The sequence below is a fragment of the Polypterus senegalus genome, chromosome 5, assembly GCF_016835505.1.
Source record: "Polypterus senegalus isolate Bchr_013 chromosome 5, ASM1683550v1, whole genome shotgun sequence".
Taxonomy (NCBI): Eukaryota; Metazoa; Chordata; class Cladistia; order Polypteriformes; family Polypteridae; genus Polypterus; species Polypterus senegalus.
In genome coordinates, this window is record NC_053158.1 from 116110043 (window position 1) to 116127637 (window position 17595).

The following is a 17595-nucleotide window of genomic DNA, read 5'->3' on the forward strand; positions in this document are numbered from 1 at the left end:
GAGTTCTTCGACGACGACGGCAACGCGATTCATCTCACTGTCGGCCATTGTCTGCTTCTACTTCCGCTTCCGTTTCGTCACCTAGGAAAGAAAGAGAGAAAGTTAGTCCAAAGAGAGAAAGTTAGTTATAGACTGCGACAACTGCATTGCGCCAAGGAGTGCTATATGAGGTAATTCATATCCTCGGACATAAGACTCTATAATGAGTCACCCTGCGGCAATGGTTGTATTATTCTTTGTGTGCTGAATGTCCCAGTCTAGCACACATATTAGCTGACAATGAGTCTATCTGCTACATCCTGTAACTCTGACATACTGTATAATATTAATACTGTGAAATTATAACTGATAAGGCTATGTGCAATTCTACTCACTTTACACTAGCACCATAAATACTTAGACTTTGTTAATATCCTTATAAATATACATATTTGTGCCTTTTTTCTGCTACTGTAACCTTGCAATTGTCCTAGATTAATACAGTTGCAGTAATCAGTAAATATGATAATGAATTAAATCTATGCTTAGCTAAATCTTTAAAAAATCTTGTTTAAATGTCAGCATGGTAAATTCATAAATAAGACCTTTAGGGACAAAAATGCTTACAGTAAATACTTTAAACACTGAAAAATAATTGTTATTGGCAACAACTGAAGGAGTGTTTTTTGGCTTTTTTAGCAGTTAGTTTTGTTTTCTTCCATTAATGTAATCATTTCCTTAATACTCACAGTATAAAAACAATATTTTCAAGAATAAGGTAGCTTTGCTTTTTTCACTGTTCCTGAGAGTCAAGCTTTGAATATGAGCTGAAAACTTGGTTTCTCCATTCACTCAGTTTAGACAGAAGGTAGCACACTAATTCTCCATGGATTTACATTATTTTAAATTCTTGCACCAAAAATTAAAGTTTGTTTTCATCTTCTTAACTTCATTAAAATGTAATTGAGCCAACTTGATATGTAATAAAATATGCAATATAATGTAAACTTTTGTGTGCTAAGATATTTCTTGTGCTTTCCATGACCAGAGAGCAGGAAGGAATAGAGTCTATGACAGAAGAAGAACAGCTACCTCAGGTAGTGGATGAGCTTCATGATGTTCTGGTGAGCCCTGGAGCTCCTATTGCTAAAATGAATATTCAGGTAAAAGGTATGTACTTTTGCACTTAGGTCCAATTTAATACACATACTTATATACATACTGTATATACCTACCTACATGTAACATCAGACAATATATATATAAAGAATCCATACAGTATCAGGTATGCTAATATCAGTATGAGTGACTGTATTAATTATGATAAAAATTGTCCCTTAATCTAGCCTTGCAATTTGAGAGCTAATGAATCTGTAACACCTTAGTCTACACACATTGAGTTTATATATACAGTATTACACCTGCCTTTACGCACACATGAACTTTAATGACATCCCTTTCTTAATACATAGGCTTTAATATGGAGTTGGCACACCTTTTTCAGCTACAGTATAACAGTTTGAACTCTTCTGGGAATGCTTACCAGAAGGTTCAGGAGTGTGTTTATGGGAATTCTTTACCATTCTTCCAGGAGAGCATTTGTGATGTGAGGCACTGATGTTGGATGAGAAGGACTGCCTGACAGTCTACACTCTGATTCATCCCAAAGGTGTTCTATCGGGTTGAGGTCATGGCTCTGTGGAGTCCAGCCAAGTGCCTCCACACCAAATTCACCCATCCATTTCTTTATAGACCTTGCTTTGTGCACTGGTGTGCAGTAATGTTAGAACAGGAAGGGGCCATCCCCAAACTGTTCCCACAAAGTTGGGAGCATGAAATTTTCCAAAATTGCATTGTATGCTGAAGCATTAAGAGTTCCTTTCAATGGAACGAAGGGACCAAGCCCAACCCCTGAAAAACAACCCCACATCATAATCCCCTCTCCACCAAACTTTACACTTGGCACAACACAGTCAGGCAAGTGCCGTTCTCCTGGCAACCGTTAAACCCACACTTGTCCAACGGATTGCCAGACAGAGAAGCATGACTCATCACTCCAGAGGACACGTCTCCACTGCTCTAGACTCCAGTGGCAGTGTGCTTTACACCACTGCATTCAACACTTTCAATTGTACTTGGTGATGTAAGGCTTGGATGTAGCTGCTTTGCTATGGAAACCCATTCCGTGAGGTTCACTACACACTGTCTTCAGCTTATCTGGAAGCCACACAAAGTTTGTAGGTCTGTAGCTATTGACTCTGCAGAAAGTTGGTGACTTCTGCACACTGTGTGCCTCAGCTTGTGCTGTCCCCTTTCTGTGATTTTATGTGGCCTACCACTTTGTGGCTAAGTTGCTGTTGTTCCCAATTGCTTCCACTTTGTTATAATACCACTAACAGTTGACTGTAGAATATTTAGTAGCAAGGAAATTTCACAAATAGACTTATTGCACAGGTGGAATCCTGAGCTCCTGAAGGTGACCCATTCTTTTACAAATGTTTGTTGAAGCAGTCTACATGCCTAGGTGCTTGATTGTATACACCTGTGTCCAGGCCTTCCCCCATTTCCCACATGTACAGTGCAGTCACAAACACAAAACACACTTTACTTCTCTTTGTCTTTGCTTCCACTGCTCCTCCAGCAAACTTTGTCCACCTCCTCCTAACTCTGCCTCCTCGAGTATTGGCTGCTGGCTCCTTTTATAAAGCACCTGGAAGTGCTCCAGGTCCTTATTGACCTAGTTCTGGCAGCACTTCCGGGTGTAGTGTAAGTGCTGAAATTAAGGGCTCAGCAGCAGCTGCAGCACCCCCTGACGGTGCCCAAGAACCCGATATGGCTGTACCAAACTCCAGCTCCTGTGGGTAACATTCTGATTTCTCTTAGTTCTAAGTGATATTCCTTATAATTTATAACATTTCTGTCAGTGTAGGAGAAACATGTCAGCATAATATTATTTTACACTGAAATATTGAACTTACTCACACCAATGCATATTTCAGTGTAATTAGTCTGTTTCCAGGAATATAGTATAAATTACAATCTGTATTTATGTTTGCTTGCTTTCTGAGCAGGTTACCCGCACCCTCGAGTGTATTGGTTCAAGGATGGTCAACCTCTGCAGCAAACTGAACGAATTTTAATGACTGAAGAGAAAGGGTTGCATTCACTGGAGATTTTAGAAGTAAGGAGAGAAGACTCAGGAGAGTATTCCACTTATATTAGCAACTCAGCTGGTTCAGCTTATTCATCTGCACGACTCATTGTAGAGCGTAAGTACTGAAAGGAACTGTAAAGCATAATGTGCTGAATTTTGATTTCTGGATCAAGAACCATAAATAAAATAAAATGGATAATGTGTAATGTGAAATGCATGTCTGAAAGCTTTTTGGTTATTGTATTTCTCACTTTACTGTATGTTTTCTTATTCTTTTATAATATTTTTTATTTTATGTCATTGTTTCTTAATTTCTTCACTAGTACAAGTGTTGTTTGTAATGAAGTACAATGCATACACCTAATTTATCTGAGATGTGCTTTTTAAGGTTTGACATATTTTGAAGTATGAGTGCAAGTTTTTTTTTTGCCTGATAATTTAAATTAAAGAGTGAAATAATGAACTACCTTTTAAAAATCTGTTGTGAAGCTTATAACTGTAAATTCATTAAAAGCAACACCAGTTCCTTTAAAGAGAGATCCTTATTTAACTATGTTTTACTTCTGCCCATATTAAGGTCCTGAAGAGCATAGCACTGATGGAGAAGTAACAGGTGGAAAAGCAAAAGGTGATTAAAATTAATATTATTTGAGAAAAATGCAGCAGTTATTTGTCTGCCACTTTTGTATTCTAATATGTACTGTAGCTACATCTACAGCATACAGTATGTGGCTGAAGCAATGTTTCATTTATACATTATTAAAACAAAAGGAAAATACATTGTTTTTCTCAATTTTATTTATTTGTTTTATATTAGCTTCCATTGTTGGTAATCTGATGAGACCATGAAGTTTTAAAATCCTCCAATATGAGCAATTTGTTGAATAGCAAACCAAGGTTACTATATGACTGTACTGGGTGCTGTGTGCCCGGAAGTGTCTCTGCAAAATCTAACTTCTAATGAATAATTTAAATTATGTTTCATTTTCTTTTAGGGGATATTTCTATTCCAAATAGGCACTATTACATGGATAAAACCATTAGTTAAATTATATAACATAAACTAGTGTCAATAAAACACTGAACATCTAAATCAAGACTGTTGGTCTAACTCCTCAATTCATTGTAAGAGCATGTGGCAAACAACTCTTAGAATCTGAATTGAAATCTAGCTCTGAAAATGTAATCCCACTTGCACAGATATACTTCTTTTGGAACAGGTTAACAAATAATACGCTTAGATTTCATTAATTTTGTGGCTAGTTAGTGTACAGATGTGAATTAAAAATAAATGTCATAACTGCCAAAAATTCCACAAGTTTATCTAAGCTTCTGGTAAAACACAAGGTATTAAACTGTTAGCTTTCTGTGTGTACTGAAAATGGCAGTTTTTTATTTCCTCTAGGTGAAGATGTAAAATGTGTCATAATATACAGTGTGGGAAGCAGCCCAGACAGGCAGACACTGTAGGTTGAACCCCCAACACACATTTATTGTACATATGGTATTTAAAGTGCAGCACACAACCCAACACTCCCCAAAGGTCCAGGCCTCTCAACAATGCCTTTGCCTCTCAGGTCCGCCTCCACTCTCCTCCCGAGCTCTGTCCTTCTGCCACCCTACTCCAGCCATCGAATGGAGGGAGGCGGCCCCTTTTATCCTCACCCAGACGATCTCCAGGTGCCTCCCGATAACCTTCCGCTGACCCTTCCAGGTGTGGCAGAAGTGCCGGCTGTGCACCCAGAAGCACTCTGGGTGTCCCTGGTCTTCTTCACCCCAGCACTTCTGGGTGTGGTGGAAATGCTGAGGGCCAGGGCTCCTCAGGCATCCAGGTGCCCCCTGGCGGTGACCACGAGCCCCTATAGGGTTGAGCTTCTAAGCTCTGTTCCCGTGATCTCCAAAGCCACCAGGGCGGTTACCCCCTCGTGGTCTGGAGGAGGCGTAAGCCCCAGCCCCTTGCCACAAGAGAAAATACAGAGAGATATTGTTTGCATAACTTTCATACCGAAATATCCACACATTTTACAACAATAGTAGAAGGGACGTTTTTTAAACAATGTTAATAAAGTTTACATTTAACTACATTTTCTTTTTATAAAATGCTAATGCTTGCTAACAATGCTCAGTCCTGTAAGTAAAACATTGCAGTTGATTGAAAAGAAATTACTAATATTTAAACAGCTAAGCAGAGTACTTATTTATTTCCTTAGCCTCCCCAAGGAGGACTTTTCTTGGAAATGACAAATGAGGATAAGTGCATATGCTATGAGATCGTATACCTGCTTTTCATAATGACCTCTTTTTTCACATGTACTGCAAACTGATATTTAACCATATAACTATCAAAGAATGTTTAAATCATCACTTTTAATACTCATGCAGTAGTACGGTATAATTATTCCTGAGAAAAATATTATCTATACATAGCTGGATTTATGAAAACAGTATATATGGATATAAACTATATGCATTACAATGTAATGATCACGATGTAATGTAAAAAGCAGTGATGATAGCTTTCTCTTCTTCATCAATAATCATTTTTAAACATTTGCTGTTTAGCCTATTATCCATCCACTTAGATATTAACTATATACCCGCTACATCCTAACTACAGGATGTAGCAGGTTGGATAATGGATGGATGGACGGATGTCTGCTCATGGAATCATGTGTTAAAGATTCTTTCCTGAAAGCAGCAGGTACGGAACTGCTAACTCAGCTAGTGTAGAATGGGATCATACTTAAACATGTTCAACTATTGACATAATGCACTTCTTGAACCATTATATTTCACACACTTATTCTTGTTGTTACCTTAGCACAAAAAAGACTTTTTTGTTGGTAAATAAATAATGAAAGTAAACTTTAATTTGGTTTGCTGCTTTTTCAATGCTGCCTAGTGTATTACCTATGAACTTAATTTTAACCAAAATCAGCAAACACACTAATTTTATAGCAACAAAATATAAACATTGTTGTTTACACCAGTATTTTTCCTTGAACAGACTCACCCAACCTTCCATTTTCCAAGCTGACTAACGCGTTTTGAGGTTATCAGAAGTGTGAAATTACTCTTACAGATTTATAGCAAAATGTCTAGATTAAAGAGATTAAAAGTAATGGTTTATTTAGAAATTACTCAAATCAACCACCATTTTTGGCCAACTGTACCAGGGCACACAAAAATAATTAATTATTTTTACATATTATTTAGGCACAAAGGAAAATATCACTCCACCACGATTCTTAGAAAGATTCACTAACAAGAGAGTTAAGAAAGGATCCAGTATTACACTGTCTGTGAAAGTGGAAGGTAAGGTTTGAGAGTTTTTGGTTTATTTGTTGACTTATCACCTAAAGGTCTCATTTGTTTATACTCATTAATTTCCTATCATATAATTCAGGCTGCCCCACACCTTTGATCACATGGCTAAAAGAAGAGTCTGCTGAAGATGTTCTGTGGATCAAGCCTGACTCGCCTGGCTATAAGGTGGCCAGTTCTCACATGCAGCACAGTCTAATCCTGCTTGATGTTGGCAAGGAATACTCCGGTACCTACACCTGTATTGCTACAAACAAAGCTGGACAATCGATTTGTAGTGCACACCTTGATGTAGAGGAAGGTAATGACTGTGAATACTAAGCAATGCCAAAGAAATTATTGAAATCATACAGATTTTGAGAGAGTCTGAGGAATATATGTATTGCATTTAGGCTGCCTCACTTCTAAATAAAGCAAATCTGAAATGGTAAAGTTCCGCTGTCAAGGATAGGGATCAGATTAGATCATGCTAAAAATGCAGCAATGTCTAATTAAAATTATAACAGACATGTTTAAATTAGGATGGCAAATGTTCCAAATAAATGCAACAACATTTTAAAGCAAGTGTTGCATGCATATATAGATATCTTTAAAAATGAATGCAGCAGTTGTGCATTGTAAATAACAATAAACTATAACATAAACAAAATCTGCCTATGTACACTTTCTGGTTAAGCAAGTTAGGGAAAAGACTGGATAGATGGATGGATGGATAAATGATATCTAGAATGAAATAGTTATTATGTTAGTATCAAGACTTCCTGTTTCATCCTAGTTTTAATTACTGGGAAGAAGCATTAAATCTAACTCTGGAGAGAAATGCCTAAGCCCCATGTCCTTCCAGTTTGCTTCCTGATAGTAATCAAATGAAGACATTTTTAAACATGATGTACTATTTCTGTTTTAGTACAAGAAACTGAAGACCAGAGGAAGCAAAAGAAAACTGAGGAGTAAGTTTCATTAACCATGAAATTTATTAAGTGTTTAATTAAAAATACTGTGCTTTTTTGTATCAGTCACCATTTCCAGGACAAGTCATTCTCTGTAGGTTGTGTAAAAATAATACATTAATTTCTGAAATTCAAATCTGATCCCCAATTTCAGCTTCCAGTTTGTGTACTGTACTCCTGTTCCTTAATGGATTGTAGTAAGATCTGGCTGCAATAAAGTATACTCTCCTAAACAAATGAAGGCAGATATACAAGTATAATATGACTATGGAACTTTGTTTATAAAATAGAAGTTGAAGACAAAATGTTGCACCTTACAGAACAATTACATTTTCTGATCTGTTTAAATAAAAGACAGCTCAAATCATTATTATTTTTTTCAATTATTTATCAAAAGCAACACTTTTATCTAAAACATAGTGATAGTGGCATTTACTTCAGTGAGTGAAATTAGTATATTATTATAGCACACATTAACATATTTTCTGTGATGCAACTAGTGTGAAAGTAGAACTGAAAGCACTTGCAAAGAGAAAGATGTGGAGTCACCTGGGATATTTAATTTTCACTGTCACTACAACAACCAGGCTGGTCTGGTAGCATAATTTTGGTGCTTGATTCCAGACACAATTCCCAGCTAAGAGAGATAAGAATGTTTCACTCCCTGCTACCTTTCTTGCATCTGTTCCAACAATGCAGGGTAACAGGATTCATGGCTCTGTTTTTATGTTCGCCATTATGTGTTTCCCATGGTCCCACATTTTGGTCCCCATAATCCATCTCCTCCAATGTGACATTCCTGATATAGGATTAACTCTTGCCTGTAGATACATTATGGTCATCTTGTCTAGGGTTAGAAGAATGCAGGGGATGGCAAGCCACAGACTTATTATAAGATATGAGTGCATTTTTCCAGGTGATCTTTTCCCCGGCTGTTCCAACCTCACAGCAAAACGTACCTGGGCAAATGCTGCAATTTCATGTAGAGTTCTCCGGAACGTCCAAGAGACCATCCTCAGAGAAACCACCTATCCTCATGGATGCAACTTTCCCAATCTCCTTTAGCAAGGACTCATTTCCTTCAGATCTCATCAGATAATTGGAAGCAAATACCACAACAGTAAAATGGTAGTTCCCTGAAGGTTTGACCCTTTTTTGGACGTATTATTCCCCATGGCTCGATTTGTGACTGTTATTTTTAGCTTTCCCTGTGAATAGTATGTCGGGGCTGGTCTTGTCACAATAAAGTTTTGAATGCAGGGTCCTGTCAAGCAGAATGGCCAGGAATCTTGCTGACTATGCCACTTATGACCCATAGAGGGCATCATAGCACTATGATCCCTAGACACAACCACATAGACACAAATGCCGGGTACAAATAAAAGGTTTATAGCAGCAAAATACCGTACAAAAGGTTTCCTTTCCCACAGTTGCAAATCCAAAACACAATTCTTTATTCTCTCTTTCTTCTCCTTCTTCTCTCAGGATAGCTTTTCCTGTCTTCCACTATTGACTCCAACCTGCCTAGATAAGTAAGATTGGCTTTTATAAAAGATCTGGCAGTACTTCCAGAGCCAATGCATAACCTGCATGAAGCACTTTCAGGTCAAGAAGAAGTCCTGGAAATTAGGGATAATAAATCCTGGCAGCTCCCCATGAAGGCACCCATGGAACCCAACAGGGCTGCCCCACGGGACTACACTTCCCAGCATATGCTGAGGATGTCTGAATTGTTACCAAGACTTAGGGATGTTGCAATCTATATATTAGTGGAGAATGTAGTCATGACAGGTTATCTTCCCTGGTTTCTCCATTATATTGCCCTCCCGGCTGGGTAAGTGTCTTTGGTCCATTCCGACCAGGATGCCAGCCCAGGTGTGCTGTCCATCACAATGGCTACAATTTCATAGCATAAATCTGATCTCACAATGTTGACTTTAAAGGAAATGCCATTTAAGAATGATTTGTTAAATAATAGTGATTTGTTATGTCCAGTATTAGCTGTGCCACTGCTGTAAGGGCCCTCATTACACAATTTTCACAGTTACTGTTACCGTATGTTAGTTCATTTCACATAGAAAAGTGTATATAAAAGAAATATGTAAGACTTAATGATTAATGAAGACCCTTATTTTGACATTCTTGATCCTTGGTACGCCTGGCGTTTTAGATTATTTGTATTTTAATTAGACATGCTTGTTCATCACTTTTTTTTTTCAGTTGCAGTCATCAACAACTGAGAAACTCTCATTTTGCATATATCTAATTGCATTATGTTTCTTATGCTGAGAATGCTTGATTTTTTGCAATTTACAGCATTTTGAAAAAATCTAGTCATGAGGATAAGAAAGAATATGACTTTGATGAGGAGAAGAACTTAAGGAAAGGTATGAATCTGTTTTTAAATTAATTTTGCAATAAATAATGAAAATAGTCAAAAGAGGTGTAAAAGAAACTTTAATATAAATAAGAAGATAAATGTATGTCCTTCATTTCAAATGCTGGCCTACAGCATGTTTTGCCTCTGTTATCACACTGTAATCTATACTAATAAAAGGCAAAGCCCTCACTCACTCACTCACTCACTCACTCACTGACTCACTCACTGACTCACTCACTGACTCACTCACTCACTCACTCACTGACTCATCACTAATTCTCCAACTTCCCGTGTGGGTGGAAGGCTGAAATTTGGCAGGTTGATTCCTTACAGCTTCCTTACAAAAGTTGGACAGGTTTTATATCGAAATTCTACGCGTAATGGTCATAACTGGAAGCAGTTTTCTCCATTTACTGTAATGGAGATGAGCTTCAACGCCGTGGGGGGGAGTTTCGTGTGACATCATCACGCCTCCCACGTAATCACGCAGTACATAGAAAACCAGGAAGACCTCAAAAAAGCGCTGAAGAAAACATGCATTATATAATTGAGAAGGCAGCGAAACAATAAGAAGCGAGTTCTGCTACTGGAAACAAAGCACGATGTAAACCTACACTTTAAATTAAGTTCATAGACAGGCTGCCGCTGGCGTTTGTAATTTAGTGCCTGCCCATATAAGGCCATCCGTCAGCGGCAATCCAATAGCAAACTGCCACGGGTAAATATTCACGGGTGAAGGACTGTGCTTATGGAGAGGAAGATGAGATGGTCAGGGTGGTGTTTGACACAAACTCAGCGAAACTGCCAGAGAAAATTTTAAGTGCCAGGACTAAGGTAACATTAAATAAAGCTATGGACATAGCACGAGATGGCACCAGCACAGCTGGGAACCTTCGATGCAAGTACACCGAGTGGCTCACGTGAACTGATGCAGTGCACAGATAAAAAGCAACAGTTCCAAAGAGTGCTGAACAAAAACCGAATTACACAATTGAAAAGGCAGCAAAAATATGAAGCGTCTGATAAGCATATTCATAAATGCAGCTACTGTGGAAACAAAGCACACGGTGGAAAAAGTCAATGTCCCGCTAAAGGAAGACAGCGTAAAAAACCCATGCATGCAGTTTGTCACATCACAGATAAAAAGGAAGACGAGCTGTTTATTGATGCAGTAAGGAACTAATCGATGAATGAAACCTCTTATCTTTACAACGATTGACAAACACGGAATGTAACTTGAACACATCGTACAAATACGAGCCTGATTGAAAGAAATAATGATAATCAAATCCTTGATGACAGCAACATTCAATAACACTCACAAAACAATTACTGTATATTGACAATCATGTTACGTTATTTTTAAAATGTTACCTTTTCTTTTTCATAACTTCTACTTCTCCACTGCGATACACGGGTATATATATATATAAATGTATATCTATAGCCCGATCTACAATACATATTTTAGCATAGACAAGCGGTGGCGCAATTGTAGAGTCTTCGCCTCTAACGCCGACATTCGAGGTTCGATTCCCGAGAGGGGATGTACTGACTATGTACGCGCGCTACCCAATTCATTTTAACTTCGCATCTCCTTGGTTTGGGACGTATGAAAAAATATTAGGTTAACACAGAATCATGTTACGTTATTTTTAAAATTTTCCCTTTCTTAGCACAAGCACAGTTGAAAAGCTTCGATGCATGTACTCCATAACGCGTTAAAAAATAACGCATTTAATCACACTTTCAATTCCAAGCAAACGGGAACTTTTGTCAATGCATGATTTCCTGGTACATCCATTACACTGATGCACACATCACAGCTACAAAAATGTTAGAGTCGGAATAAAGCGCGTTCCTACGACTGATCATTTCGACTACCCGAGCGAAGCCTTGATAAAAGCATGGTTTTGTGCACACTGAAAGCAAGCAAAATTAGATGCATTACAGAAAGCGGACTTTGTGGCTCTTACTGGGGATCATTGGACTTCCGTGACCGTTGGTAATTCTAAATACATCTAATTACAAAATGTTCAATGATCACACTGTTTTAGCCTAATGTACAAAATAATTTTGGCTAATGTTACTCAGAGTTTAAAGAGTAAGCTGGTCAAATTACCTTTTATGTTTCTGACTTATTTTTTTAAGAAGAAAAACTGCACTTTATGGTGAAATTTTGGTTATTATTATTTAAAGACAATACTATTCTGAAAATGTACTTAAAGTACTTAAACTACCACTTTATTTTTAAGTCTGCCCAATTTTAACCAGGGATGATATTTTTGTTTCTGTTTTGAATTCAAATGCAGTTTAAAAGCTTTTTTCAGAAATTAAAACAGCTTCAGTTTACAATATTCATGTCCATGTCTATTATTTGATTCTGTCGCCCACTAAAACCGTTTTAAATAAAAAAATAAAAAAAACATTTGCGATTTGGGGCAAATTTACGTGTGCGATTACATACGATTAATCAAGATTAATTCTTTTTTTTTTTTTTTTTTTTTATTTATTAATTTTATTATAATCAATACATAGCAATCAAGTTTTACAAAAAAAAGAATTATGCTAAGAACAGATCGATCCCCACCCTTGAGAGAGAGAGCAAGCCAAATGGTGTAAAATTTAAGGCTTTAAAAATACCTAAATCAACAAATTCTCTGTGCTTTATAAACTCATTTCAAAATATTACTGATTAGATCCTGCCATGTTTTGAAAAAGTCTGCACAGATCCTCTAACTGAGTATTTGATTTTTCCAATTTTAAATAATATAACACATCAGTTTCCCACTGACTTAAAGAGGAGAGTTTGGGTTCTTCCAGTTTATCAGAATAAGTCTGCGTGCCAACAGTGTAGTGAATGCAATCACAATTTGTTTGTCTTTCTCCACTTTAAGACCCTCTGGAAGAACCCCAAACACAGCTGTTAATGGGTTAGGAGGGATTGTGAGTCCAAGACTGTCTGAGAGGTAATTAAAATTTTTGTCCAGAATAATGTTAATTTGGTGCAGGCCCAGAACATGTGACCTAGTGAGGCTGGGGCTTGGTTGCAACGTTCGCAGGTTGGATCATGCCCTGGAAACATTTTGGAGAGTTTTAGTCGAGACAGATGTGCTCGATATATAATTTTGAGTTGTATAATTGTATGCTTTGCATATGGAGCTTGAGTGAATTCTCTGCATTGCTACTTTCCACTCCTTTTCTGATATATTAATTGAGAGGTCATTTTCCCAGTGTCCTCTTGGATCTTTGAAAGGAAGGGATTGTAAAAGGATTTTATATATTGTAGAGATGGAGTCTAACTCCTTGAAATTGAGCAATAATTTTTCCAGCGTGGATGAGGGTGCAAGATGAGGAAAATCTGGAAGGTTCTGTTTAACAAAGTTCCTGATTTGAAGATAGTGAAAGAAATTTGTAGCTGGAATGTTAAATTTGGAATGTAATTGTTCATAGGATGCAAAGACGTTGTCTATATAAAGATCTCTAAGCAAGTTAATTCCAAATTTTTCCAGATATTAAAACTGCATATGTTTGTGAGGGTTGAAAGAGGTGGTTCTTTTGCAGGGTGCCACAGAAAGAAGCTTCTCCGTCTTAAAATGCTTTCTACATTGGTTCCAGATTCTAAGTGAGTGGAGCACAATTGGGTTATTAGTGTATTGCCGATAGCGTGTGTTTATTGGAGCACAAGCAAGGAATACAAAGAAGTACTGCAGGATTTTACTTCTATTGCGGTCCATGCCTGTGTATGTTCTTCTATTTGTGTCCAGGTTCTTATCGCTGTATATTTGCCCCAGTAATAAAACTGGAAGTTAGGTAGAGCCATGCCACCTTCTGCCTTTTGTCTTTGTAGGGTCGCTCTTTTGATGCGTGGATGTTTAGAATTCCAAATAAATGAGGTTATTGTTGAATCTAATTGCTTAAAGAACGATTTATTAATGTATATTGGTATGTTTTGAAATAAAAAGGAGCTTAGGAAGAATATTCATCTTAACAGTGTTAATTCTTCCAGCTAGTGTGAGATGAAGGGTTGACCATCTATGCAAGTCTTGTTTAATTTTTTCCATGCAGACGACGAAATTTTGTTGATAAAGAGCTTTATGTTTACTTGTGATGTTTACCCGAGGTATTTAAACTGTTCTGCAATGATAAAAGGAAGGGTGTCTAATCTAATATTATATGCTTGCGAATTCACGGAAAGAGTACACTTTTATTCAGATTAATTCTGAGACCAGAGAGCTTTTGAAATTCTGTGAGTGCTGCTAAGACTGCAGGCACAGAATTTTCTGGGTCCGATATATACAGTACCATGTCATCTGCATATAATGAGATTTTCTGTTCCAGTCCTTCTCTGCTAATCCCCTTTATCTGATCAGTATTTCGACAATGTATTGCCAGTGGTTCAATGGCAATTGCAAACAGCAGTGGTGACAAAGGGCATCCTTGTCTTGTGCCACGTTCTAGTTTAAAGTAGTCTGAGCAAATGTTATTGATGCAAACTGAAGCTTCTGGGTTAGTATACAGTAATTTAATCCATGCACAAATGTTGGGCCAAACCCAAACTTCTCCAAAATAGTAAAAGGTATTTCCATTCAATCATGTCGAATGCTTTTCTGCATCCAATGATAATAATATTTCTGGGGTGTTTGATTTAGTTGGTGAGTATATTACATTAAACAGGCGTCGAAGATTTGAAGATAAGTGTCGGCCCCTAATAAATCCAGTTTGGTCTTGTGATATTACGAGGGAGCACTTTCTCCATCCTTCTAGCTATGATTTTAGAGAGTATTTTAACGTCGTTATTCAGAAGTGAAATTGGTCTGTATGATGCACATTGTAATAAGTCCTTATTTTGTTTTGGAAAGACAGTGATTAGTGCTTGGCGAAAGGTTTGTGGAAGAGATTGGTTATCTCTGGCTTCTGTAAATGTTGCTAATAGGAGGGGAGCTAGCTGAGCGGAGAATTTCTTGTAAAACTCTGCAGGGTAGCCGTCAGGGCCTGCTGCTTTTCCACCTTGGAGTGACTTTATAGCATCCAGTAATTCTGATAATGACAGAGGTTTATCGAGTTCCTCCACACTAAAAGCGTCAATTTGTGGTATCTGTAATTTATCCAGAAATGCATTAGATTGTATATTGTCTTCTTTAAACTCAGTAGTATATAGGGATTTATAGTAGTCTCTAAAAGTGTACATTATATTTTTGTGTTCGATGATTTTATCTCCATTCGTGTTAGTAATTACGAGATTGCGTTGCGTACATCTTGCTTGTGAATTTGTTGCGCTAAAAGCTTATTAGCTTTCTCTCCATGTTCATAATAATGATGTCTGGATTTGTAAATTAGTTGTTCGGTTTCTTTAGTTGTCAAGAGGTTTAATTCTGAATGTAGAGCCTGCCTCCTCTTATGTAGAGTCTCGCTTGGTAGTCTGGCATGTTCTTCATCTATTTTAGTAATTTCACTTTTTATCTCTGCTACTTTCTTCGCTTCGGATTTATTTCTGTGGGAAAGATATGAGATAATCTGTCCTCTTAAGAAGGCCTTAAGAGTTTCCCAGAGTATTCCTGCAGAGATCTCAGGGGATGTATTTGTCTCTAGAAAGAATTCAATTTGTTTGGATATAAATTCAGTACAATTCTCGTCAGCTAATAGAAGCGGATTGAGGCCATCTGGGGTGAGTGTATGGGGCTTAGTAATTTCAGCTCCAAGATCATCGGAGCATGGTCTGAAATAACAATAGCATCGTATTTACAAGATTTAATCTTAGGCAAGAAGTTATTATCTATAAAGAAGTAATCAATCCTTGAGTAGCAATGATGTACTGGTGAGTAGAAAGAATATGTTCTTGAATTTGGGTTTAAAAACCTCCAGGGATCTGATAAGTTGTGATCAGTTATAAACTTTGTAATTATCTTTGCGGTGTTAGTTGCGTTCCCCTGTGGAGGAAGTCTTATCTAAAAGTGGATTTAGAACACAATTAAAGTCCCCAGCCATTATAAGTTTATGAGTGTTCAGATTGGGAATGGATGCAAATAAATTTTGTATAAATTCCTTATCATCAACATTAGGTGCATAAACATTTATCAAAATCATTTTACAGTTAGATAAGTCTCCCATGACCATCACATATCTCCCTTCAGGATCCAATACTACATCTGATGCTACAAATGGTACTGTTCTATGTATGAGAATTCCCACCCCTCTAGTTTTCTTTGTAAAACTAGAATGGAACATTTGGCCAGTCCAGTCTTTTGCAGCGGAACTGATCCTTACTTAGTAAGTGGGTTTCCTGTAAAAATACTATTTTAGCATTTAGACCTGTTAGGTGAGAAAGTACTTTCTTTCTCTTTAATTCGTGATTCAGGCCTTTAACATTCCAGCTTACGAAGTTAACTGTCCCATCATGGAGACACTGATTCTGAGTTTTTGATGTCATTTATAGTCTTAACTGGAAGTGAAATAGTTTAGGTCTTAATTTCCTATTCCCCAAGAGTTGTTGCCATGCAGCTTATTATTACGTTGATAGTTATAATTATAAAGATTGAGATGATAGATTAGATATAGATCAAGCCTGCTCTCTTTCTCTTCCCCTTAACCCCCACCCTCCCTTTTTGCCTCCCCAGGTGAGGCTAAAACCCACTTCATGCAGTCCCAGTCCTCTGACATACCCAGAGACAGAGCACGTCCAAAGCACATCAAGCCCCCATGCAGTGGCGCTTTAAGGTTAAAAGATAGAGATATCTGTTACCAATATAGTCTTTAAAAGAGGAAAAAGAAAAAAAAGAAAAAGAATTTTGCACTTAATATATACATATATATATATATATACATATATATATATATATATATATATATATATATATATACATATACATACACACATATATACACATACATACATACACATACACATACATATAATCTTCATCAATTTTAGTGCATTAAGATGATATCCCCAGATAATAAACCCAGGTGATGGTGTTAAAGATGTGTCCAAAACAAGCATAACAAGTCTTAATGCAGTAATAGCAATAACAGTAAACCAAGGGTATGATATTGAACAGTCTCATTTAGGGTACACATGAAATAATTAGAAAAGAAAAAAGAGGAGGAAAACGTAATTAAGCACAATAAAACATAAACATTTAGCCCTAGTAATACTAAGTAATAATAAGTAATAAGTAAGTAATAATAATAATAAGTAAGTAATAATAAGAATATGAGAATATATGCTGATAAAAAAAACCCGTATTTTAAAACAAATAGATCAGACAGTAGATTATTAATCCTAGCTTTATCATTTACCGCCATGACTCACAATTATGTATCAGAATAGTCCCGGGATCAGCTTTCTTAACTCATTTTCTGCCTCCTCCTTGCTAGCGAAAACATAGAAATGACCCTGCCATTCCACTTTCAGTTTTGCGGATACAGGAGGCCGTATTTGACATTGGCTTGCCGTAGCGCTGTTTAATATTATAGAAGGCTGCGTTTAATAGCTGTTGCTGGAGAGAAGTCAGGGAAGACGAATGTGGCAATTTCATATATAATATTTTCCTTTTTTCTGAGGAGTTCCATCACCTCTAACTTAAATGATAATCGTTCAAAACGAACTATAAAAGATCTTGGTCGGGTCTGACGGTGTTTGATCCGCGTACGCGGTAAGCCGCTGCTATCTCAGATTCTGCTTTAAAGTCGCCCCCGATTATTTTAGAAAAAAGTTCAGTTGCGAATTTCACAGGGTTTAAACTTTCTCGATTCTCCGGCAGGCCTTCAATTCTGACATTATACCTTCTACTGCCATCTTCTAAAGC

At 37.2% G+C, this 17595-nt stretch overlaps 1 protein-coding gene across 8 annotated transcripts in view; it reads left to right on the forward strand.

The window, feature by feature from the left end:
• Positions 1–17595, forward strand: part of obscnb (obscurin, cytoskeletal calmodulin and titin-interacting RhoGEF b) — a 571330-nt gene that overhangs the window by 437710 nt on the left and 116025 nt on the right. For all 8 annotated transcript variants that reach the window (XM_039753252.1, XM_039753258.1, XM_039753256.1 and 5 more), the window contains 7 exons: positions 1028–1149; positions 3051–3248; positions 3711–3761; positions 6350–6448; positions 6540–6758; positions 7365–7407; positions 9724–9794. In XM_039753252.1, the coding sequence (XP_039609186.1) occupies positions 1028–1149; positions 3051–3248; positions 3711–3761; positions 6350–6448; positions 6540–6758; positions 7365–7407; positions 9724–9794 (803 nt within the window). The remainder of the gene's footprint in view (positions 1–1027; positions 1150–3050; positions 3249–3710; positions 3762–6349; positions 6449–6539; positions 6759–7364; positions 7408–9723; positions 9795–17595) is intronic.